Raw genomic sequence first — 23319 nt, 5'->3', positions numbered from 1 at the left:
CTGCCATCCAGGACCTCTATAGTAGGCAGTGTTCGGATGGGTTGTTAATTAAGGCCAAAAAATTGTCAGACTCCAGCCACCCAAGCCACATACTGAGTTCTCTGTTTCCGCATGACAAGCGGTACCAGTGCACCAAGTCTGGCACCAACAGGACCCAGAACAGCTTCTACCTCCAAGCCATAAGACTTCTTAACAAGACTGCTATATAGCTAATCAAATGGCTACACATACTGCTGTACCTGCATTGACCCTTTTTGTACTAACCCATTTGCACTGACTCCATGCCAGGGATCATCAACTAGATTCAGCCGAGGGCCAATTGTTTTGTTGAGTGCATGGTCGGGGGCCAGAACATAATTAACAAATCATTTGTAGACTGCAAATTGACCTCAAGAAGCCCAAACAGATAGGTTTGACTAAAACATCATCATTTCAAACCTTGCATTTCAAACTGGTCACGTGTCTATTATGTGTGGGAATACCTTGGAACAGAGTTCTTAAATTAAAATCACTTGGAGCTGATATCCTGGTGGTTTTAGTCTTTCATGTTTTGCTCAGAAAACTTGGGAGGGCAGATATGACCAACCGCGGGTCAAATTCTGCCCACGGGCCACCAGTTGGGGAACCCTGCTCTATGCGCACACACTCACACACACTTTCGCTAACACTCCAATACACACACACACAAACACACACACATAACATGCACACACATGCATACTGATGCCACACACACACACACACTGCTGCTACTGTCTATTATTTATACTGTTGCCTAGTTACTTTAGCTCTATGTACAGCACATAGCTACCTCAATTACCTTGCACCCCTGCACATCAACTTGGTACTGGTACTCCCTGTAGGTAGCCATGTTATTTTTACTCATTAATTTAATTTGTTTTTCACTGTGTATTTATTCCTTGTCACTATTTCAATTTTTTTTATGTTAACTTCAGCTCTGCATTGCTGGAAATGGACCCGTAAGTAAGACATGTGACACATACAATTCCATTTTTTTTATATATATTTTTTTTTTACATTTGCTCAATGTGCCTGCTGCTGTTAGCAAGCTTCATTGACAAACACAGGGATGGAACTTAGCTAGATAGTGATTTTGGGCACTGGTAAACTGTGTGTAGTTTGTTCTTTATTTCTGATAGTTTGACAGCTTGCTGATGAAGTTGTAGACATGTTCTCAGAAATCAGTCCTGCACTGCAGCAGCTGACTAGAATCTGTCTGTAGTGCACTACTGGTTTTCAGGCAACTTTTTGTACTTGAGAAATACTGCACCAAACACCTTAGCTAGATGTAAAATTGTGTGACTAAGACTTCCTTGGCAAAACCATCCAAATGACAGATTTCTTGATTCATCAGAATAATTCAGACAATTTTGACAGTGACACGCAGATACATATTTTTATTACTTTACCAACTAACCCTATACTCATCAAAACCCATCACCTTAATCCACTACTTGAACCCTATCTGATCCTACCCCACGCCAACGACCTGAGAGGACGGGACACTACTGTTACATCACCTCTTCCTTCCTAATCTGACCATTGAATATTGGTCTACCAACCTTTCTTTGGAGAGCATATAAATGCCGGCCCTTGGCATCAGATTCCCATGCCACACATCTATCAAAATGTCTCTGATCTTACGTTGGCTTCATCTCACCCCGTGGAACATTAATTAAAATGTTATCTTGTTTTAAATCTCTTCGAGCTAACTGGTCCACAATTTCATTCCCTTCCACAAGCGAATAGGCTGGGATCCAGTAGAACCTCACTACTTGCCCTTTATCTTTTATAAAGCCTGGAATAAAAGAAAAAGACTACCTGCAATTAAAGTGTAAAAAATATTTAGCTTCTGAGTGGTAAATGGCATGTTTCTTATTTTCTCCTATATTTATTTATCTATATATGTTATGTATGTATGTGTATATATACAGTATGTATGTATTTTATTTTACTGTTCTAGCAATGTAATTATTGTTTGGATAACCTTAATTACTATTATGTATTCATTTTGACCTGACTTTTTTCCAATCTTTTTGTGATGCACAATGCAAAGAACGCCGGAAGAAGAATGATAATTGAATTACCATAGTGAATTATTGTAACGTTTGTGTCAATATATCCCATAAGCGATTGGTTGCCAATTGACGGTTTGACATGAATTACAATTTAATTCATTCATTCATCACTCCCTGTCTCTCAATTCACCATAAAAACATGAATAGCTCCAATAGTAGGTCACTCCTATTAGATTAGCCAGATGATAAACAATTCAATTCAGACAGGGAATCTGAGCGTACTATAATTCTGACAGGTTGTATGTCCTCCACCCACTGGAGGGTAACTACTATCGCCAACAGTTCAAATTATTATACTGACAGTTCATCTGTTAGTCTTCTACATATCTGCACATCAAGTTCAGGAACGTAAACACCTGCTAGCTGTGCGCCCACTTTCTGGGTCCTTGGATTCATCTGTGAAAAGCGGTAAAAATGCATAAAAACTTCCACCATAGTAATTGTGTATCAGTTTCCCAATATCACTGATGTCTAACCAATCCTTAATTTTCTCTACCAAGGTTAGCTCAACAGGATCTGGGAGTAACATCCACTATAGAAAAGTATGTCTGTCCTACATATTACATTTCTATGAACACTCTCTAAAGTTGAGCCCTCCTCAATAAAGCTCCAGGTGTATGTGATTTTGTGTGCACAAAGGCAACCAATGACAATCAACTTCACATTCTTCAGCACCTGTTTAAATAATCAGGTCTGGACAATAATCAAGCTGATTTCTGAATGGGGTGGGGCCTTTGTCAGACATCGTGGCTATAAAATGGTTTGACCGACTCTGTGGAAGAATTGACAAGAATAACTTATATCTATTTGGGGTGATGGGGTTCAGTCAAGTGGCTGCAGTGCTGCTGTTGGTCGTGGTGTTTGGCTGTGTTAGTGATGCTTGGATCTCCAGATGGTTTTATCCAAGATTGGGGTTTCTGCATGAAGATGAAGTTTCAGCACCGCTTTGACACTCAGAAGCTAGTGCAAGAAGACCCTGTGGGAGAGGACCCTGTGGGACAAGAACCTAGCGAGCCCGTTGTCGTTCCTGTGGGGCAGGAGCCCGGCATCGAAACTAGCCAGGCTGAAGACCCTGAGAGCTTCCAGTCCAAGCAGACATTTGAGAACCCTCTGACTTGGCTCTATCCTACGATTGAGAAGCATGTGCGCAATTCTACAGCGTTTCAGCGGCTAAAGCAGGTGGCAGCCAACGGTGTGGTGGCTTGGTGTGGGAAAAGTGTGGTCCGTGTGGAGGTGAAACAGGAACTTCTGGGGATTGGCCGGCTCGTCCAGCCAGAGCGTATCACTCTAGGAGGCTGTGCTGCCATTGAGGAGGATGCTGAAGCTCTTGTGCTCACATTTGAATCAGAGCTGCATGGCTGTGGCAGTGAGCTGACGGTATGTCACATTTGTTGTTTAACTTCCTGAAGATGTCATCATTATCTGATGCATGATTTGTGATCTGTTCCTAGATGACTGAGGATGTGCTGATCTACACCTTCAGTCTTGTCTATGAGCCAAAACCTCTTGCTAACATTTCTATATTGAACACCAGTAAAGCTATGGTTGATATTGAGTGCCACTACTTGAGGTAAGTATTGTTGCATTCTTCACTTTGACAACATCTATAATTATGAAGTTTAAGTAATGGTATTTTCTGTGTTTTTAGGAATCATGAAGTAAGCAGCAATTCCCTGAAGTATGCTGTAGAACCTAGCAATCTTGTGGGCCAAGAACCTAGCCAGGTTGTTATAAAGCCTGTGGTAGAGCCTGTGGGCTGGGAACCTAGCATAGAGCCTGTGGGCCGGGAACCTAGTGAGCAGCCTGTGGGCCAGGATCTGGTTGGAAAGACTGTTGGACAGGAACATAGAAAGCTTTTTGGTGGGCTTTTGGGTCTAGAAACTAGCAAACCTGTGGGCCAGGCAGCTGGAGGGCAGCCGGTGGGCCAGGCAGCTGGAGGGCAGCCGGTGGGCCAGGCAGCCGGTGGGCCAGGCAGCTGGAGGGCAGCTGGAGGGCAGCCTGTGGGCCAGTTAGCTGGAGGGCAGCCTGTTGTCTGGGAAGCTAGCGGCGAGCCTGTGGGCCGGGAACCTGGCGAGCCTGTGGGCCGGGAGCCTGTGGGCGGGAGCCTGGCGAGCCTGTGGGCCAGCAACCTGTTGGAGAGCAGCTTGTAGTCCAGGAGCCTGTGGGCCATGAAAATGGCGAGCAGCCTGTGGGCCAAGAACCTATTGAGCCTGTGGGCCGAGAACCTAGTGAGCCTGTGGGAGAGCAGCCTGTGGGCCAGGAACTTAGCCAGCAGCCTGTTGGCGAGCCTTTGGGCCAGGAACCTAGCGATCCTTTCGAACAAGAATCTAGTGAGCATGTTGGAGAGCCTGTGGGCCATGAACCTGGGGAGCAGCCTGTGGGCCATGAACCTGGGGAGCAGCCTGTGGGCCATGAACTTGGGGAGCAGCCTGTGGGCCATGAACTTGGGGAGCCAGCCTGCCTGGGCCATGAACTTGGGGAGCAGCCTGTGGGCCATGAACTTGGGGAGCAGCCTGTGGGCCATGAACTTGGGGAGCAGCCTGTGGGCCAGGAACTTGGGGAGCAGCCTGTGGGCCAGGAACTTGGGGAGCAGCCTGTGGGCCTTGGGGAGCAGCCTGTGGGCCAGGAACTTGGGGAGCAGCCTGTGGGCCAGGAACTTGGGGAGCAGCCTGTGGGCCAGGAACTTGGGGAGCAGCCTGTGGGCCAGGAACTTGGGGAGCAGCCTGTGGGCCAGGAACTTGGGGAGCAGCCTGTGGGCCAGGAACTTGGGGAGCAGCCTGTGGGGGAGCAGCCTGTGGGCCAGGAACTTGGGGAGCAGCCTGTGGGCCAGGAACTTGGGGAGCAGCCTGTGGGCCAGGAACTTGGGGAGCAGCCTGTGGGCCAGGAACTTGGGGAGCAGCCTGTGGGCCAGGAACTTGGGGAGCAGCCTGTGGGCCAGGGACTTAGGGAGCAGCCTGGGCCAGGGTGGGCCCAGGCCAGGGACCTGGCGAGCAGCCTGTGGGCCAGGGACCTAGCGAGCAGCCTGTGGGCCAGGGTCCTAGCGAGCAGCCTGTGGGCCAAGAACGTAGTGAGCATGTTGGAGAGCTTGTGGGCCATGAACCTGGAGAGCAGCCTGTGGGCCAGGAGCCAAGCCAGCAGCCTGTGGGCCAGGAACCAAGCGAGCCTGTGGGCCAGGTTCCCAGTGAGCAGCCTGTGGCCCAAGAGCCTGTGGGCCATGAACCTGTAGAGCAGCCTGTGGGCCAGCCTTTGGGCCAAGAACCTAGTGAGCAAGTTGGGGAGCCTGAGGGCCATGGCCCTAGCGAGCCATTGGGAAAGGAACCAAGCGAGCCATTGGGAAAGGAACCAAGCGAGCCTGTGGGCCAGGAACCAAGTGAGATTTTAGGTAATAAACCTAGGGAGCAGCCTGTGGGCCAGGAACCTAGCCAGCAGCCTGTGGGTCAGGAACCTAGCCAGCCTGTGGCCCAAGAGCCTGTGGGCCATGAACCTGGAGAGCAGCCTGTGAGCCAGGAACCTATTGGAGAGCATCCTGTTGGTGAACCTTTGGGCCAAGAACCTAGTGAGCATGTAGGAGAGCCTGTGGGCCAAGATTCTAGTGAGCCTGTGGGCCAAGAACCTAGTGATCCTGTGGGAGAGCAGCCTGTGGGCCAAGAACTTAGCCAGCAGCCTGTTGGCGAGCCTTTGGGCCAAGAACCTAGTGAGCATGTTGGAGAGCTTGTGGGCCATGAACCAAGTGAGATGTTGGGTAGTGAACTAAGCGAGCCTGTGGGCCAGGATCCTAGCGAGCAGCCTGTGGCCCAAGAGCCTGTGGGCCATGAACCTGTAGAGCAGCCTGTGAGCCAGGAACCCTTTGGAGAGCATCCTGTTGGCCAGCCCTTGGGCCAGGAACCTAGCGAGCCTTTAGGCCAAGAGTCCAGTGAGCATGTTGGAGAGCCTGTTGGCCAAGATTCTAGTGAGCCTGTGGGCCAGCAACCTGTTGGAGAGCAGCCTGTGGGCCAGGAACAAAGCCAGCAGCCTGTTGGCGAGCCTTTTGGCCAAGAACCTAGTGAGCATGTGGGCCAGCAACCTGTTGGAGAGGAGTCTGTGGGCCATGAGCCTGTGGGCCAAGAACGTAGTGAGCCTGTGGGCCAAGAACCTAGTGAGCCTGTGGGAGAGCAGCCTGTGGGCCAGGAACCTGGAGAGCAACCTCTGGACCAAGAACCTAGTGAGCCTGTGGGCCAGCAACCTGTTGGAGAGGAGCCTGTGGGCCAAGAACGTAGTGAGCCTGTGGGCCAAGAACGTAGTGAGCCTGTGGGCCAAGAACGTAGTGAGCCTGTGGGCCAAGAACGTAGTGAGCCTGTGGGCCAAGAACGTAGTGAGCATGTTGGAGAGCTTGTGGGCCATGAACCTGGAGAGCAGCCTGTGGGCCAGGAGCCAAGCCAGCAGCCTGTGGGCCAGGAACCAAGCGAGCCTGTGGGTCAGGATCCTAGTGAGCAGCCTGTGGCCCAAGAGCCTGTGGGCCATGATCCTGTAGAGCAGCCTGTGGGCCAGCCTTTGGGCCAAGAACCTAGTGAGCATGTGGGGAGCCTGAGGGCCAGGGACCTGGGGAGCCTGAGGGCCAGGGACCTGGGGAGCCTGAGGGCCAGGGACCTGGGGAGCCTGAGGGCCAGGGACCTGGGGAGCCTGAGGGCCAGGGACCTGGGGAGCCTGAGGGCCAGGGGAGCCTGAGGGCCAGGGACCTGGGGAGCCTGAGGGCCAGGGACCTGGGGAGCCTGAGGGCCAGGGACCTGGGGAGCCTGAGGGCCAGGGACCTGGGGAGCCTGAGGGCCAGGGACCTGGGGAGCCTGAGGGCCAGGGACCTAGCGAGTTATTGGGAAAGGAACCAAGCGAGATTTTAGGTAATGAACGTAGCGAGCAGCCTGTGGGCCAGGAACCTAGCGAGCAGCCTGTGGGTCATGAACCTAGCCAGCCTGTGGCCCAAGAGCCTGTGGGCCATGAACCTGTAGAGCAGCCTGTGGGCCAGCCTTTGGGCCAAGAACCTAGTGAGTATGTAGGTGAGCCTGTGGGCCAAGATTCTAGTGAGCCTGTGGGCCAAGATTCTAGTGAGCCTGTGGCCCAAGAACCTAGTGAGCCTGTTGGAGAGCAGCCTGTGAGCCAGGAACCTGTTGGAGAGCAGCCTGTGGGCCAGGAACCTAGCGAGCAGCCTGTGGGCCAGGATCCTGTTGGATTGCCTTTGGGCCAGAAACCTATCCAGGATGAAGACCCTGAGAGCTCCCAGTCGAAGCAGGCGTCTGAGAACCCTTTGACTTGGAGCTATCCTGAAGTTGCAAAGCCTGAGCACAGGCCTACTGTGTCTGAGCGGCTGAAGCAGGTGGCGGCCAACAGTGTGTCGGCTCAGTGTGGGGAGAGTGTGGTCCGCGTGCAGGTGAACCAGGACCTGCTGGGGATTGGCCGGCTCATACAGCCAGAGCGTATCACTCTAGGAGGTTGTGCTGCCACTGAGGAGGACGCTGAAGCTCATGTGATCACCTTTGAATCAGAGCTGCATGGCTGTGGCAGTGAGCTGACGGTATGTCACATTTGCTGTTTAACTTCCTGACTGAATCATTATCTTTGTGCTACATCACTTGTGATCCTGTTCCTAGATGACTGAGGATGTGCTGATCTACACCTTCACGCTTGTCTATGAGCCAAAACCTCTTGCTAACACTTCTATAGTGAAAACCAGTGCAGCTATGGTTGATATTGAGTGCCACTACTTGAGGTAACTATTGTTGCGTTCTTCACTTTGACAACCCATATCATTCTGAGGTTTGAGTAATGCCATAGTCCATGTTTGTTTCTAGGAATCACGATGTGAGCAGCAATGCCCTGAAGCCAACCTGGATCCCCAACATTTCCAACATGGTGGCAGAGGAACTCCTCTACTTCTCCCTGAGGTTAATGACTGGTAGGTAAACCTGACTGGAAGCCTCTTCCTTTGTGTAAACCCCCACTGACATGCCACTCCTCTTTCCAGCTGACTGGCAGTTTGAGAGGCCCTCCAACCATTACTATCTTGGTGACATCATCAACATGGAAGCCTCGGTCATGCCGTACCACCACGTTCCCCTCCGTGTCTTTGTGGACCGCTGTGTCGCCACCTTGGCGCCTGATGTCCACACTGTCCCTAGATATTCTTTCATTGAGGACCATGGGTGAGTTTAGTTGTCAGTTTGACTGCTCTTATATTACCTTAAATGTAACCCCTGAAGCCTAACGTTGACCCTTGGTCTCCTCAGGTGTCTGGTTGATGCCAAGTTGACCGGCTCCAGCTCCCAGTTCCTGTCCAGATCCCAGGATGACAAGATCCAGTTTCAGCTGGAGTCCTTCAGGTTCCAACCACAGAATGATTCCCAACAGCTCTACATAACATGTCATCTGAAAGCATCTGCAGCCTCTTCCCCCATTGATGCTGAGAACAAGGCCTGCTCTTTCACAGATGGGTATGTATAAGCTGGGTTGTGGGTATAGTACCTTTGACATGCTGCTATATAAACTAACCTTCATATTTATCTGTAGCTGGAAGGCTGCAGGTGGGGATGACCTGGTTTGTGGCTGCTGTGACTCCAGCTGTGCTGTGAGCAAGGCTAGAGATCTGGACAGTGATTTAGGTAAGTGTCAATCAAAGCCAGAGTTTTATTACCAGTTTAAAATGTAATGTATTCCATCACTGTTCTCTAATCTCCTCAGATATGCAGAAGGAAGGTGAAGCTACCTTGGGCCCTATCATGGTCCAAGAGTAATATTACAAGAATCTTGCCTATTTTTAACTTTTTGAGGAGAATAAATCTGTTACAATGTTCACATCTGACTGGATTTATTTGGGATGTAAAATTCAGGAATTTTATGATATCAAATAGGAAAATGTGTGTAGCTGATCACTCTTTATTCACAGAACTTTGTCATGAGCTACATTTCTCAGGTTTGTAATGTTGCTACTGTACAGTTCCCCTAGGCCCCATCAATTTCCAGGAGTGATTTGTCAATTGACTAGATTTATTTTCAAAATAAACATTTTAGTGTTTGTATTCATGTGCGATCGACTTGGATGACATTTGTGAGGGAATGTCCAATATGTCATTTTAGGCAGGAGGCATTCATGTCTAAACTGACCTCGGAACCATTGCAGCTGTAACAGACGATTATGGTGTGGACAGGAGGCATGATCTGTAGTGCTGAGAAACTGCCTGTGTTGAACTTTCTGAGCTAATGTTACTGGTAGGCAGCTAAAAATGTGGCATACCTCTACGGACCTGAATTTTAAAGTGCAGTGAAGCTACTCAACGTTTACATGCATTTCTAGTCATTTAACAGACGCTCCCATCCAGAACGACCCACAGGAGCAATCAGGATCAAGGGCACATCGACAGATTTCCCCACACAGCTGACTTGGGGATCCGAACCATGACATTTCGGCCAGGCCACCCCTAACCATCCACGACCCCATATTGTTAGTAGAAAACTATTGTGCATTGGGGAAAATAAGCTAGTTAACGGAGTCAGTTATCAAGAACCAAACAGCAATTTCATCTGAAGAAAAATGTGTAATTTACACACCTGACTTTATAGGTGAATGACCGACATACTTGCAAGAAGTTGGTGTTGATTTTCACTTCTCAATTTGAATTAACTTCATCCTAGAATTCAGGAGGTTGACGACAACACCCCTCTTTGAATATTCAAAGCATTTTCAAATAAGGTTGTATCCAAAAAGCGCAATAGGTGAAGCTTGACCGCTCCCAGTTCTGAATTTGTTAGCAACGATCCCCCATTGTTAGGGCAGAGACAAGACCATGTCATTATATATCTCTGGCAGTGGTGTGAAGTACTTAAGTAGTTTTTGGAGTAGCTGTACTTTGTTTTTACTATTTATATTGTTGACTACTTTTACTTCACTACATTCCTAAAGAAAATGGATCTACTTTTTACTCCATACATTTTCCCTGACACCCAGAAGTTCTAGTTAGAATTTGAATGGTTAGCAGTAATGGAAAAAGGTCCAATTCACACACTTATCAAGAGAAGGTCCGTTATCTTCCCTACTGCCTCTGATCTAGTGGACCCATTCAACAAATGCTTCCTTTAAATAAATTGTGTTAGTGGCTGTCTAAAGGAATATATGAAATTGTGCCATCTGTTTCTGCTAAAGATGAATAGGATGTGTAGCTTTTACTTTGTACTTCTACTCAAGTATACAATGTAGTACTTTTTCCACCACTGTACTTAAGTACATTTAAATCTGATAATCTTACTCTAGTGTTTAACTTGAGTCATTTTATATTAAGATATCGTGACTTTTAATAAAGTGTGACAACGTAGTACTTTTACACCTCTAATCAAAAGTTGCAAGCACAAAATGGCACTGGAACACTTTGCCACTAGCCAGTGACTTGATACGTTTATTAAGCTAATGTGGCCTGCCTGCTCTGGGACTGAACACCTCCCCCTGCAACTGGATCCTGGACTTCTTGACAGGCTGCCTCCAGGTTGTGAGGGTAGGCAACAACACATCTGGCATGCTGACCGTCAACACGGGGGGACCTCAAGGGTACGTGCTTAGTCCCCTCCTGCACGACTCCAACACCATTAAGTTTGCCAACGTTGGTAGGTCTGATCACCAACGATGACAAAGCCTAGCAGTGTGGTGCCAGGACAACCTCTCCCTCAACGTCAGTAAAACAATTGATCTGATTGTGGACTACAGGAAATGGAATGCCGAGATACGCCCCCATTCATATTGACAGGGCTGTAGTGGAGGGGGTCCAAACACAACACAGTTGTGAAAAGCGCACGGCAATGCCTCTAACCCCAAGATTTGGCATAGGCCAAATATGGTATTTCCGGTGCCGACAGAGATGGCCGCCTCGCTTCGCGTTCCTAGGAAACTATGCAGTTTTTTGTTTTTTTACGTGTTATTTCTTACATTGGTACCCCAGGTCATCTTAGGTTTCATTACATACAGTCGAGAAGAACTACTGAACATAAGAGCAGCGTCACCTCACCATCAGTACGACCAAGAATATGACTTTCGCGAAGCGGATCCTGTGTTCTGCCTTTCACCCAGGACAACGGAATGGATCCCAGCCGGCGACCCAAAAAAACAACTTCGTAAAAGGGGAAACGGAGCGGTCCTCTGGTCAGACTCCGGAGACGGGCACATCGTGCACATCTCCCTAGCATTCTTCTCGCCAATGTCCAGTCTCTTGACAACAAGGTTGATGAAATCCGAGCAAGGGTAGCATTCCAGAGGGACATGAGACTGTAACGTTCTTTGCTTCACGGAAACATGGCTCACTGGAGAGACTCTATCGGAGTCGGTGCAGCCAACTGGTTTCTCCACGCATCGCGCAGACAGAAACAAACATCTTTCTGGTAAGAAGAGGGACAGGGGCGTATGCTTCATGGTTAACGTGACGTGGTGTGATCATAACAACATACAGGTACTCAAGTCCTTCTGTTCACCTGATTTAGAATTCCTCACAATCAAATGTCGACCGCATTATCTACCAAGGGAATTCTCTTCGATTATAATCACAGCCGTATATATTCCCCCCCAAGCAGACACATCGATGGCTCTGAACAAACTTTATTTGACTCTTTGCAAACTGGAATCCATTTATCCGGAGGCTGCATTCATTGTAGCTGGGGATTTTAACAAGGCTAATCTGAAAACAAGACTCCCTAAATTTTGTCAGCATATCGATTGCGCAACCAGGGCTGGAAAAACCTTGGATCACTGCTATTCTAACTTCCGCGACGCATATAAGGCCCTGCCCCGCCCTCCTTTCGGAAAAGCTGACCACGACTCCATTTTGTTGATCCCTGCCTACAGACTATTCCCCCCCCCGCAAGGCAATCAAACAAGCTAAGCGTCAGTATAGAGACAAAGTAGAATCTCAATTCAACGGCTCAGACACAAGAGGTATGTGGCAGGGTCTACAGTCAATCACGGATTACAAAAAGAAAACCAGCCCAGTCACGGACCAGGATGTCTTGCTCCCAGGCAGACTAAATAACTTTTTTGCCCGCTTTGAGGACAATACAGTGCCACTGACACGGCCCGCTAAAACATGCGAACTAAAACATGCGGACTCTCCTTCACTGCAGCCGACGTGAGGAAAACATTTAAACGTGTCAACCCTCGCAAGGCTGCAGGCCCAGACGGCATCCCCAGCCGCGCCCTCAGAGCATGCGCAGACCAGCTGGCTGGTGTGTTTACGGACATATTCAATCAATCCCTATCCCAGTCTGTTGTTCCCACATGCTTCAAGAGGGCCACCATTGTTCCTGTTCCCAAGAAAGCTAAGGTAACTGAGCTAAACGACTACCGCCCGTAGCACTCACTTCCGTCATCATGAAGTGCTTTGAGAGACTAGTCAAGGACCATATCACCTCCACCCTACCTGACACCCTAGACCCACTCCAATTTGCTTACCGCCCAAATAGGTCCACAGACGATGCAATCTCAACCACACTGCACACTGCCCTAACCCATCTGGACAACAGGAATACCTACGACTACAGCTCGGCATTTAACACCATAGTGCCCTCCAAGCTCGTCATCAAGCTCGAGACCCTGGGTCTCGACCCCGCCCTGTGCAACTAGGTACTGGACTTCCTGACGGGCCACCCCCAGGTGGTGAGGGTAGGCAACAACATTTCCACCCCGCTGATCCTCAACACCGGGGCCCCACAAAGGTGCGTTCTGAGCCCTCTCCTGTACTCCCTGTTCACCCACGACTGCGTGGCCACGCACGCCTCCAACTCAATCATCAAGTTTGCGGACGACACAACAGTGGTAGGCTTGATTACCAACAACGATGAGACAGCCTACAGGGAGGAGGTGAGGGCCCTCGGAGTGTGGTGTCAGGAAAATAACCTCACACTCAACGTCAACAAAACTAAGGAGATGATTGTGGACTTCAGGAAACAGCAGAGGGAACACCCCCCTATCCACATTGATGGAACAGTAGTGGAGAGGGTAGTAAGTTTTAAGTTCCTCGGCGTACACATCACAGACAAACTGAATTGGTCCACCCACACAGACAGCATCGTGAAGAAGGCGCAGCAGCGCCTCTTCAACCTCAGGAGGCTGAAGAAATTCGGCTTGTCACCAAAAGCACTCACAAACTTCTACAGATGCACAATCGAGAGCATCCTGTCGGGCTGTATCACCGCCTGGTACGGCAACTGCTCCGCCCACAACCGTAAGGCTCTCCAGAGGGTAGTGAGGTCTGCACAACGCATCACCGGGGGCAAACTACCTGCCCTCCAGGACACCTACACCACCCGATGTCACAGGAATGCCATAAAGTTCATCAAGGACAACAACCACCCGAGCCACTGCCTGTTCACCCCGCTATCATCCAGAAGGCGAGGTCAGTACAGGTGCATCAAAGCTGGGACCGAGAGACTGAAAAACAGCTTCTATCTCAAGGCCATCAGACTGTTATACAGCCACCACTAACATTGAGTGGCTGCTGCCAACACACTGACTCAACTCCAGCCACTTTAATAATGGGAATTGATGGGAAATGATGTAAAATATATCACTAGCCACTTTAAACAATGCTACCTAATATAATGTTTACATACCCTACATTATTTATCTCATATGTATATACTGTACTCTATATCATCTACTGCTATGCCACTTTGTTTACATACTCATCTCATATGTATATACTGCACTCAATACCATCTACTGTATCTTGCCTATGCCGCTCTGTACCATCACTCATTCATATATCTTTATGTACATATACTTTATCCCTTTACACTTGTGTCTATAAGGTAGTAGTTTTGGAATTGTTAGCTAGATTACTTGTTGGTTATTACTGCATTGTCGGAACTAGAAGCACAAGCATTTCGCTACACTCGCATTAACATCTGCTAACCATGTGTATGTGACAAATAAATTTAGATTTGATTTGATAGGCCCTCAGATAATCAAAAAGTTCTTCAGCTGCACCATCGAGAGCATCTGGACTGGCTGCATCACCGCTTGTTATGGTAACTGCTTGGCATCCGACCGCAAGGCGCTACGGAGGGTCATGCATATGGCCTAGAACATCACTCCCTGCCATCCAGGACCTCTATAGTAGGCAGTGTTCGGATGGGTTGTTAATTAAGGCCAAAAAATTGTCCGACTCCAGCCACCCAAGCCACATACTGAGTTCTCTGTTTCCGCATGACAAGCGGTACCAGTGCACCAAGTCTGGCACCAACAGGACCCAGAACAGCTTCTACCTCCAAGCCATAAGACTTCTTAACAAGACTGCTATATAGCTAATCAAATGGCTACACATACTGCTGTACCTGCATTGACCCTTTTTTGTACTAACCCATTTGCACTGACTCCATGCCAGGGATCATCAACTAGATTCAGCCGAGGGCCAATTGTTTTGTTGAGTGCATGGTCGGGGGGCCAGAACATAATTAACAAATCATTTGTAGACTGCAAATGGACCTCAAGAAGCCCAAACAGATATGTTTGACTAAAACATCATCATTTCAAACCTTGCATTTCAAACTGGTCACGTGTCTATTATGTGTGGGAATACCTTGGAACAGAGTTCTTAAATTAAAATCACTTGGAGCTGATATCCTGGTGTTTTTAGTCTTTCGTGTTTTGCTCAGAAAACTTGGGAGGGCAGATATGACCATCCGCGGGTCAAATTCTGCCCACGGGCCACCAGTTGGGGAACCCTGCTCTATGCGCACACACTCACACACACTTTCGCTAACACTCCAACACACACACACACAAACACACACACATAACATGCACACACATGCATACTGATGCCACACACACACACACACACTGCTGCTACTGTCTATTATTTATACTGTTGCCTAGTTACTTTAGCTCTATGTACAGCACATAGCTACCTCAATTACCTTGCACCCCTGCACATCAACTCAGTACTGGTACTCCCTGTAGGTAGCCATGTTATTTTTACTCATTATTTTAATTTGTTTTTCACTGTGTATTTATTCCTTGTCACTATTTCAATTTTTTTATGTTAACTTCAGCTCTGCATTGCTGGAAATGGACCCGTAAGTAAGACATGTGACACATACAATTCCATTTTTTTATTTTTTATTTTTTTACATTTGCTCAATGTGCCTGCTGCTGTTAGCAAGCTTCATTGACAAACACAGGGATGGAACTTAGCTAGATAGTGATTTTGGGCAGTGGTAAACTGTGTGTAGTTTGTTCTTTATTTCTGATAGTTTGACAGCTTGCTGATGAAGTTGTAGACATGTTCTCAGAAATCAGTCCTGCACTGCAGCAGCTGACTAGAATCTGTCTGTAGTGCACTACTGGTTTTCAGGCAACTTTTTGTACTTGAGAAATACTGCACCAAACACCTTAGCTAGATGTAAAATTGTGTGACTAAGACTTCCTTGGCAAAACCATCCAAATGACAGATTTCTTGATTCATCAGAATAATTCAGACAATTTTGACGGTGACACGCAGATACATATTTTTTATTACTTTACCAACTAACCCTATACTCATTAAAACCCATCACCTTAATCCACTACTTGAACCCTATCTGATCCTACCCCACGCCAACGACCTGAGAGGACGGGACACTACTGTTACATCACCTCTTCCTTCCTAATCTGACCATTGAATATTGGTCTACCAACCTTTCTTTGGAGAGCATATAAATGCCGGCCCTTGGCATCAGATTCCCATGCCACACATCTATCAAAATGTCTCTGATCTTACGTTGGCTTCATCTCACCCCGTGGAACATTAATTAAAATGTTATCTTGTTTTAAATCTCTTCGAGCTAACTGGTCCACAATTTCATTCCCTTCCACAAGCGAATAGGCTGGGATCCAGTAGAACCTCACTACTTGCCCTTTATCTTTTATAAAGCCTGGAATAAAAGAAAAAGACTACCTGCAATTAAAGTGTAAAAAATATTTAGCTTCTGAGTGGTAAATGGCATGTTTCTTATTTTCTCCTATATTTATTTATCTATATATGTTATGTATGTATGTGTATATATACAGTGTGTATGTATGTATTTTATTTTACTGTTCTAGCAATGTAATTATTGTTTGGATAACCTTAATTACTATTATGTATTCATTTTGACCTGACTTTTTTTCCAATCTTTTTGTGATGCACAATGCAAAGAACGCCGGAAGAAGACTGATAATTGAATTACCATAGTGAATTATTGTAACGTTTGTGTCAATATATCCCATAAGCGATTGGTTGCCAATTGACGGTTTGACATGAATTACAATTTAATTCATTCATTCATCACTCCCTGTCTCTCAATTCACCATAAAAACATGAATAGCTCCAATAGTAGGTCACTCCTATTAGATTAGCCAGATGATAAACAATTCAATTCAGACAGGGAATCTGAGCGTACTATAATTCTGACAGGTTGTATGTCCTCCACCCACTGGAGGGTAACTACTATCGCCAACAGTTCAAATTATTATACTGACAGTTCATCTGTTAGTCTTCTACATATCTGCACATCAAGTTCAGGAACGTAAACACCTGCTAGCTGTGCGCCCACTTTCTGGGTCCTTGGATTCATCTGTGAAAAGCGGTAAAAATGCATAAAAACTTCCACCATAGTAATTGTGTATCAGTTTCCCAATATCACTGATGTCTAACCAATCCTTAATTTTCTCTACCAAGGTTAGCTCAACAGGATCTGGGAGTAACATCCACTATAGAAAAGTATGTCTGTCCTACATATTACATTTCTATGAACACTCTCTAAAGTTGAGCCCTCCTCAATAAAGCTCCAGGTGTATGTGATTTTGTGTGCACAAAGGCAACCAATGACAATCAACTTCACATTCTTCAGCACCTGTTTAAATAATCAGGTCTGGACAATAATCAAGCTGATTTCTGAATGGGGTGGGGCCTTTGTCAGACATCGTGGCTATAAAATGGTTTGACCGACTCTGTGGAAGAATTGACAAGAATAACTTATATCTATTTGGGGTGATGGGGTTCAGTCAAGTGGCTGCAGTGCTGCTGTTGGTCGTGGTGTTTGGCTGTGTTAGTGATGCTTGGATCTCCAGATGGTTTTATCCAAGATTGGGGTTTCTGCATGAAGATGAAGTTTCAGCACCGTTTGACACTCAGAAGCTAGTGCAAGAAGACCCTGTGGGAGAGGACCCTGTGGGACAAGAACCTAGCGAGCCCGTTGTCGTTCCTGTGGGGCAGGAGCCCGGCATCGAAACTAGCCAGGCTGAAGACCCTGAGAGCTTCCAGTCCAAGCAGACATTTGAGAACCCTCTGACTTGGCTCTATCCTACGATTGAGAAGCATGTGCGCAATTCTACAGCGTTTCAGCGGCTAAAGCAGGTGGCAGCCAACGGTGTGGTGGCTTGGTGTGGGAAAAGTGTGGTCCGTGTGGAGGTGAAACAGGAACTTCTGGGGATTGGCCGGCTCGTCCAGCCAGAGCGTATCACTCTAGGAGGCTGTGCTGCCATTGAGGAGGATGCTGAAGCTCTTGTGCTCACATTTGAATCAGAGCTGCATGGCTGTGGCAGTGAGCTGACGGTATGTCACATTTGTTGTTTAACTTCCTGAAGATGTCATCATTATCTGATGCATGATTTGTGATCTGTTCCTAGATGACTGAGGATGTGCTGATCTACACCTTCAGTCTTGTCTATGAGCCAAAACCTCTTGCTAACATTTCTATATTGAACACCAGTAAAGCTATGGTTGATATTGAGTGCCACTACTTGAGGTAAGTATTGTTGCATTCTTCACTTTGACAACATCTATAATTATGAAGTTTAAGTAATGGTATTTTCTGTGTTTTTAGGAATCATGAAGTAAGCAGCAATTCCCTGAAGTATGCTGTAGAACCTAGCAATCTTGTGGGCCAAGAACCTAGCCAGGTTGTTATAAAACCTGTGGTAGAGCCTGTGGGCTGGGAGCCTGTGGGCCGGGAACCTAGTGAGCAGCCTGTGGGCCAGGATCTGGTTGGAAAGACTGTTGGACAGGAACATAGAAAGCTTTTGGGTCTAGCAACTAGCAAACCTGTGGGCCAGGCAGCTGGAGGGCAGCCGGTGGGCCAGGCAGCTGGAGGGCAGCCGGTGGGCCAGGCAGCTGGAGGGCAGCCGGTGGGCCAGGCAGCTGGAGGGCAGCCGGTGGGCCAGGCAGCCGGTGGGCAGCCTGTTGTCTGGGAAGCTAGCGGCGAGCCTGTGGGCCGGGAACCTGGCGAGCCTGTGGGCCGGGAACCTGGCGAGCCTGTGGGCCAAGACACAAGTGAGCCTGTGGGCCAGCAACCTGTTGGAGAGCAGCTTGTAGTCCAGGAGCCTGTGGGCCATGAAAATGGCGAGCAGCCTGTGGGCCAAGAACCTAGTGAGCCTGTGGGAGAGCAGCCTGTGGGCCAGGAACTTAGCCAGCAGCCTGTTGGCGAGCCTTTGGACCAGGAACCTAGCGATCCTTTCGAAGAAGAATCTAGTGAGCATGTTGGAGAGCCTGTGGGCCATGAACCTGGGGAGCAGCCTGTGGGCCATGAACCTGGGGAGCAGCCTGTGGTCCAGGAACTTGGGGAGCAGCCTGTGGTCCAGGAACTTGGGGAGCAGCCTGTGGTCCAGGAACTTGGGGAGCAGCCTGTGGGCCAGGGACCTAGCGAGCAGCCTGTGGGCCAGGGACCTAGCGAGCAGCCTGTGGGCCAGGGACCTAGCGAGCAGCCTGTGGGCCAGGGTCCTAGCGAGCAGCCTGTGGGCCAGGGACCTAGCGAGCAGCCTGTGGGCCAAGAACGTAGTGAGCATGTTGGGGAGCCTGAGGGCCAGGGCCCTAGCGAGCCATTGGGAAAGGAACCAAGCGAGCCATTGGGAAAGGAACCAAGCGAGCCTGTGGGCCAGGAACCAAGTGAGATTTTAGGTAATAAACCTAGGGAGCAGCCTGTGGGCCATGAACCTGGAGAGCAGCCTGTGAGCCAGGAACCTATTGGAGAGCATCCTGTTGGTGAACCTTTGGGCCAAGAACCTAGTGAGCATGTAGGAGAGCCTGTGGGCCAAGATTCTAGTGAGCCTGTGGGCCAAGAACCTAGTGAGCCTGTGGGAGAGCAGCCTGTGGGCCAAGAACTTAGCCAGCAGCCTGTTGGCGAGCCTTTGGGCCAAGAACCTAGTGAGCATGTTGGAGAGCTTGTGGGCCATGAACCAAGTGAGATGTTGGGTAGTGAACTCAGCGAGCCTGTGGGCCAGGATCCTAGCGAGCAGCCTGTGGCCCAAGAGCCTGTGGGCCATGAACCTGTAGAGCAGCCTGTGAGCCAGGAACCTGTTGGAGAGCATCCTGTTGGCCAGCCTTTGGGCCAGGAACCTAGCGAGCCTTTAGGCCAAGAGTCCAGTGAGCCTGTGGGCCAGCAACCTGTTGGAGAGCAGCCTGTGGGCCAGGAACAAAGCCAGCAGCCTGTTGGCGAGCCTTTTGGCCAAGAACCTAGTGAGCATGTGGGCCAGCAACCTGTTGGAGAGGAGTCTGTGGGCCATGAGCCTGTGGGCCAAGAACCTAGTGAGCCTGTTGGCCAAGAACCTAGTGAGCCTGTGGGAGAGCAGCCTGTGGGCCAAGAACCTAGTGAGCCTGTGGGCCAAGAACCTAGTGAGCCTGTGGGCCAGCAACCTGTTGGAGAGGAGCCTGTGGGCCAAGAACGTAGTGAGCCTGTGGGCCAAGAACGTAGTGAGCCTGTGGGCCAAGAACGTAGTGAGCATGTTGGAGAGCTTGTGGGCCATGAACCTGGAGAGCAGCCTATGGGCCAGGAGCCAAGCCAGCAGCCTGTGGGCCAGGAACCAAGCGAGCCTGTGGGTCAGGATCCTAGTGAGCAGCCTGTGGCCCAAGAGCCTGTGGGCCATGAACCTGTAGAGCAGCCTGTGGGCCAGCCTTTGGGCCAAGAACCTAGTGAGCATGTTGGGGAGCCTGAGGGCCAGGGACCTGGGGAGCCTGAGGGCCAGGGACCTGGGGAGCCTGAGGGCCAGGGACCTGGGGAGCCTGAGGGCCAGGGACCTGGGGAGCCTGAGGGCCAGGGACCTGGGGAGCCTGAGGGCCAGGGACCTGGGGAGCCTGAGGGCCAGGGACCTAGCGAGTTATTGGGAAAGGAACCAAGCGAGATTTTAGGTAATGAACGTAGCGAGCAGCCTGTGGGCCAGGAACCTAGCGAGCAGCCTGTGGGTCATGAACCTAGCCAGCCTGTGGCCCAAGAGCCTGTGGGCCATGAACCTGTAGAGCAGCCTGTGGGCCAGCCTTTGGGCCAAGAACCTAGTGAGTATGTAGGTGAGCCTGTGGGCCAAGATTCTAGTGAGCCTGTGGGCCAAGATTCTAGTGAGCCTGTGGCCCAAGAACCTAGTGAGCCTGTTGGAGAGCAGCCTGTGAGCCAGGAACCTGTTGGAGAGCAGCCTGTGGGCCAGGAACCTAGCGAGCAGCCTGTGGGCCAGGATCCTGTTGGATTGCCTTTGGGCCAGAAACCTATCCAGGATGAAGACCCTGAGAGCTCCCAGTCGAAGCAGGCGTCTGAGAACCCTTTGACTTGGAGCTATCCTGAAGTTGCAAAGCCTGAGCACAGGCCTACTGTGTCTGAGCGGCTGAAGCAGGTGGCGGCCAACAGTGTGTCGGCTCAGTGTGGGGAGAGTGTGGTCCGCGTGCAGGTGAACCAGGACCTGCTGGGGATTGGCCGGCTCATACAGCCAGAGCGTATCACTCTAGGAGGTTGTGCTGCCACTGAGGAGGACGCTGAAGCTCATGTGATCACCTTTGAATCAGAGCTGCATGGCTGTGGCAGTGAGCTGACGGTATGTCACATTTGCTGTTTAACTTCCTGACTGAATCATTATCTTTGTGCTACATCACTTGTGATCCTGTTCCTAGATGACTGAGGATGTGCTGATCTACACCTTCACGCTTGTCTATGAGCCAAAACCTCTTGCTAACACTTCTATAGTGAAAACCAGTGCAGCTATGGTTGATATTGAGTGCCACTACTTGAGGTAACTATTGTTGCGTTCTTCACTTTGACAACCCATATCATTCTGAGGTTTGAGTAATGCCATAGTCCATGTTTGTTTCTAGGAATCACGATGTGAGCAGCAATGCCCTGAAGCCAACCTGGATCCCCAACATTTCCAACATGGTGGCAGAGGAACTCCTCTACTTCTCCCTGAGGTTAATGACTGGTAGGTAAACCTGACTGGAAGCCTCTTCCTTTGTGTAAACCCCCACTGACATGCCACTCCTCTTTCCAGCTGACTGGCAGTTTGAGAGGCCCTCCAACCATTACTATCTTGGTGACATCATCAACATGGAAGCCTCGGTCATGCCGTACCACCACGTTCCCCTCCGTGTCTTTGTGGACCGCTGTGTCGCCACCTTGGCGCCTGATGTCCACACTGTCCCTAGATATTCTTTCATTGAGGACCATGGGTGAGTTTAGTTGTCAGTTTGACTGCTCTTATATTACCTTAAATGTAACCCCTGAAGCCTAACGTTGACCCTTGGTCTCCTCAGGTGTCTGGTTGATGCCAAGTTGACCGGCTCCAGCTCCCAGTTCCTGTCCAGATCCCAGGATGACAAGATCCAGTTTCAGCTGGAGTCCTTCAGGTTCCAACCACAGAATGATTCCCAACAGCTCTACATAACATGTCATCTGAAAGCATCTGCAGCCTCTTCCCCCATTGATGCTGAGAACAAGGCCTGCTCTTTCACAGATGGGTATGTATAAGCTGGGTTGTGGGTATAGTACCTTTGACATGCTGCTATATAAACTAACCTTCATATTTATCTGTAGCTGGAAGGCTGCAGGTGGGGATGACCTGGTTTGTGGCTGCTGTGACTCCAGCTGTGCTGTGAGCAAGGCTAGAGATCTGGACAGTGATTTAGGTAAGTGTCAATCAAAGCCAGAGTTTTATTACCAGTTTAAAATGTAATGTATTCCATCACTGTTCTCTAATCTCCTCAGATATGCAGAAGGAAGGTGAAGCTACCTTGGGCCCTATCATGGTCCAAGAGTAATATTACAAGAATCTTGCCTATTTTTAACTTTTTGAGGAGAATAAATCTGTTACAATGTTCACATCTGACTGGATTTATTTGGGATGTAAAATTCAGGAATTTTATGATATCAAATAGGAAAATGTGTGTAGCTGATCACTCTTTATTCACAGAACTTTGTCATGAGCTACATTTCTCAGGTTTGTAATGTTGCTACTGTACAGTTCCCCTAGGCCCCATCAATTTCCAGGAGTGATTTGTCAATTGACTAGATTTATTTTCAAAATAAACATTTTAGTGTTTGTATTCATGTGCGATCGACTTGGATGACATTTGTGAGGGAATGTCCAATATGTCATTTTAGGCAGGAGGCATTCATGTCTAAACTGACCTCGGAACCATTGCAGCTGTAACAGACGATTATGGTGTGGACAGGAGGCATGATCTGTAGTGCTGAGAAACTGCCTGTGTTGAACTTTCTGAGCTAATGTTACTGGTAGGCAGCTAAAAATGTGGCATACCTCTACGGACCTGAATTTTAAAGTGCAGTGAAGCTACTCAACGTTTACATGCATTTCTAGTCATTTAACAGACGCTCCCATCCAGAACGACCCACAGGAGCAATCAGGATCAAGGGCACATCGACAGATTTCCCCACACAGCTGACTTGGGGATCCGAACCATGACATTTCGGCCAGGCCACCCCTAACCATCCACGACCCCATATTGTTAGTAGAAAACTATTGTGCATTGGGGAAAATAAGCTAGTTAACGGAGTCAGTTATCAAGAACCAAACAGCAATTTCATCTGAAGAAAAATGTGTAATTTACACACCTGACTTTATAGGTGAATGACCGACATACTTGCAAGAAGTTGGTGTTGATTTTCACTTCTCAATTTGAATTAACTTCATCCTAGAATTCAGGAGGTTGACAACAACACCCCTCTTTGAATATTCAAAGCATTTTCAAATAAGGTTGTATCCAAAAAGCGCAATAGGTGAAGCTTGACCGCTCCCAGTTCTGAATTTGTTAGCAACGATCCCCCATTGTTAGGGCAGAGACAAGACCATGTCATTATATATCTCTGGCAGTGGTGTGAAGTACTTAAGTAGTTTTTGGAGTAGCTGTACTTTGTTTTTACTATTTATATTGTTGACTACTTTTACTTCACTACATTCCTAAAGAAAATGGATCTACTTTTTACT

At 48.6% G+C, this 23319-nt stretch overlaps 1 protein-coding gene across 1 annotated transcript; it reads left to right on the top strand.

Moving 5' to 3' along the window:
* The first annotated feature begins 2823 nt into the window (after positions 1-2823).
* LOC121847500 (mediator of DNA damage checkpoint protein 1-like) lies at positions 2824-22193 on the top strand. Its single transcript, XM_042328989.1, has 10 exons — positions 2824-3476; positions 3551-3669; positions 3748-4108; positions 18178-20916; positions 20993-21111; positions 21194-21297; positions 21367-21544; positions 21629-21832; positions 21909-22000; positions 22080-22193. Exons 1-10 carry the CDS (start codon positions 2976-2978, stop codon positions 22130-22132), a joined length of 4470 nt encoding a protein of 1489 aa, XP_042184923.1. The 5' UTR covers positions 2824-2975; the 3' UTR covers positions 22133-22193.
* Positions 22194-23319: the final 1126 nt, after the last annotated feature.

Source organism: Oncorhynchus tshawytscha, linkage group LG10 (assembly GCF_018296145.1).
Source record: "Oncorhynchus tshawytscha isolate Ot180627B linkage group LG10, Otsh_v2.0, whole genome shotgun sequence".
NCBI lineage: Eukaryota > Metazoa > Chordata > Actinopteri > Salmoniformes > Salmonidae > Oncorhynchus > Oncorhynchus tshawytscha.
The sequence above is the reverse complement of the archived record's forward strand: the minus strand, read 5'-3'. Positions and strand labels throughout refer to the sequence as shown.

Excerpts from the sequence above, each read along its gene's own strand:
- LOC121847500 (XM_042328989.1), top strand. The coding sequence starts at position 2,976 with ATGCTTGGATCTCCAGATGGTTTTATCCAAGATTGGGGTTTCTGCATG. Across the intron at positions 21,545-21,628 it reads TCTTTCATTGAGGACCATGG|GTGTCTGGTTGATGCCAAGT; the intron begins GTGAGTTTAGTT and ends TGGTCTCCTCAG. Across the intron at positions 21,833-21,908 it reads GCCTGCTCTTTCACAGATGG|CTGGAAGGCTGCAGGTGGGG; the intron begins GTATGTATAAGC and ends ATTTATCTGTAG.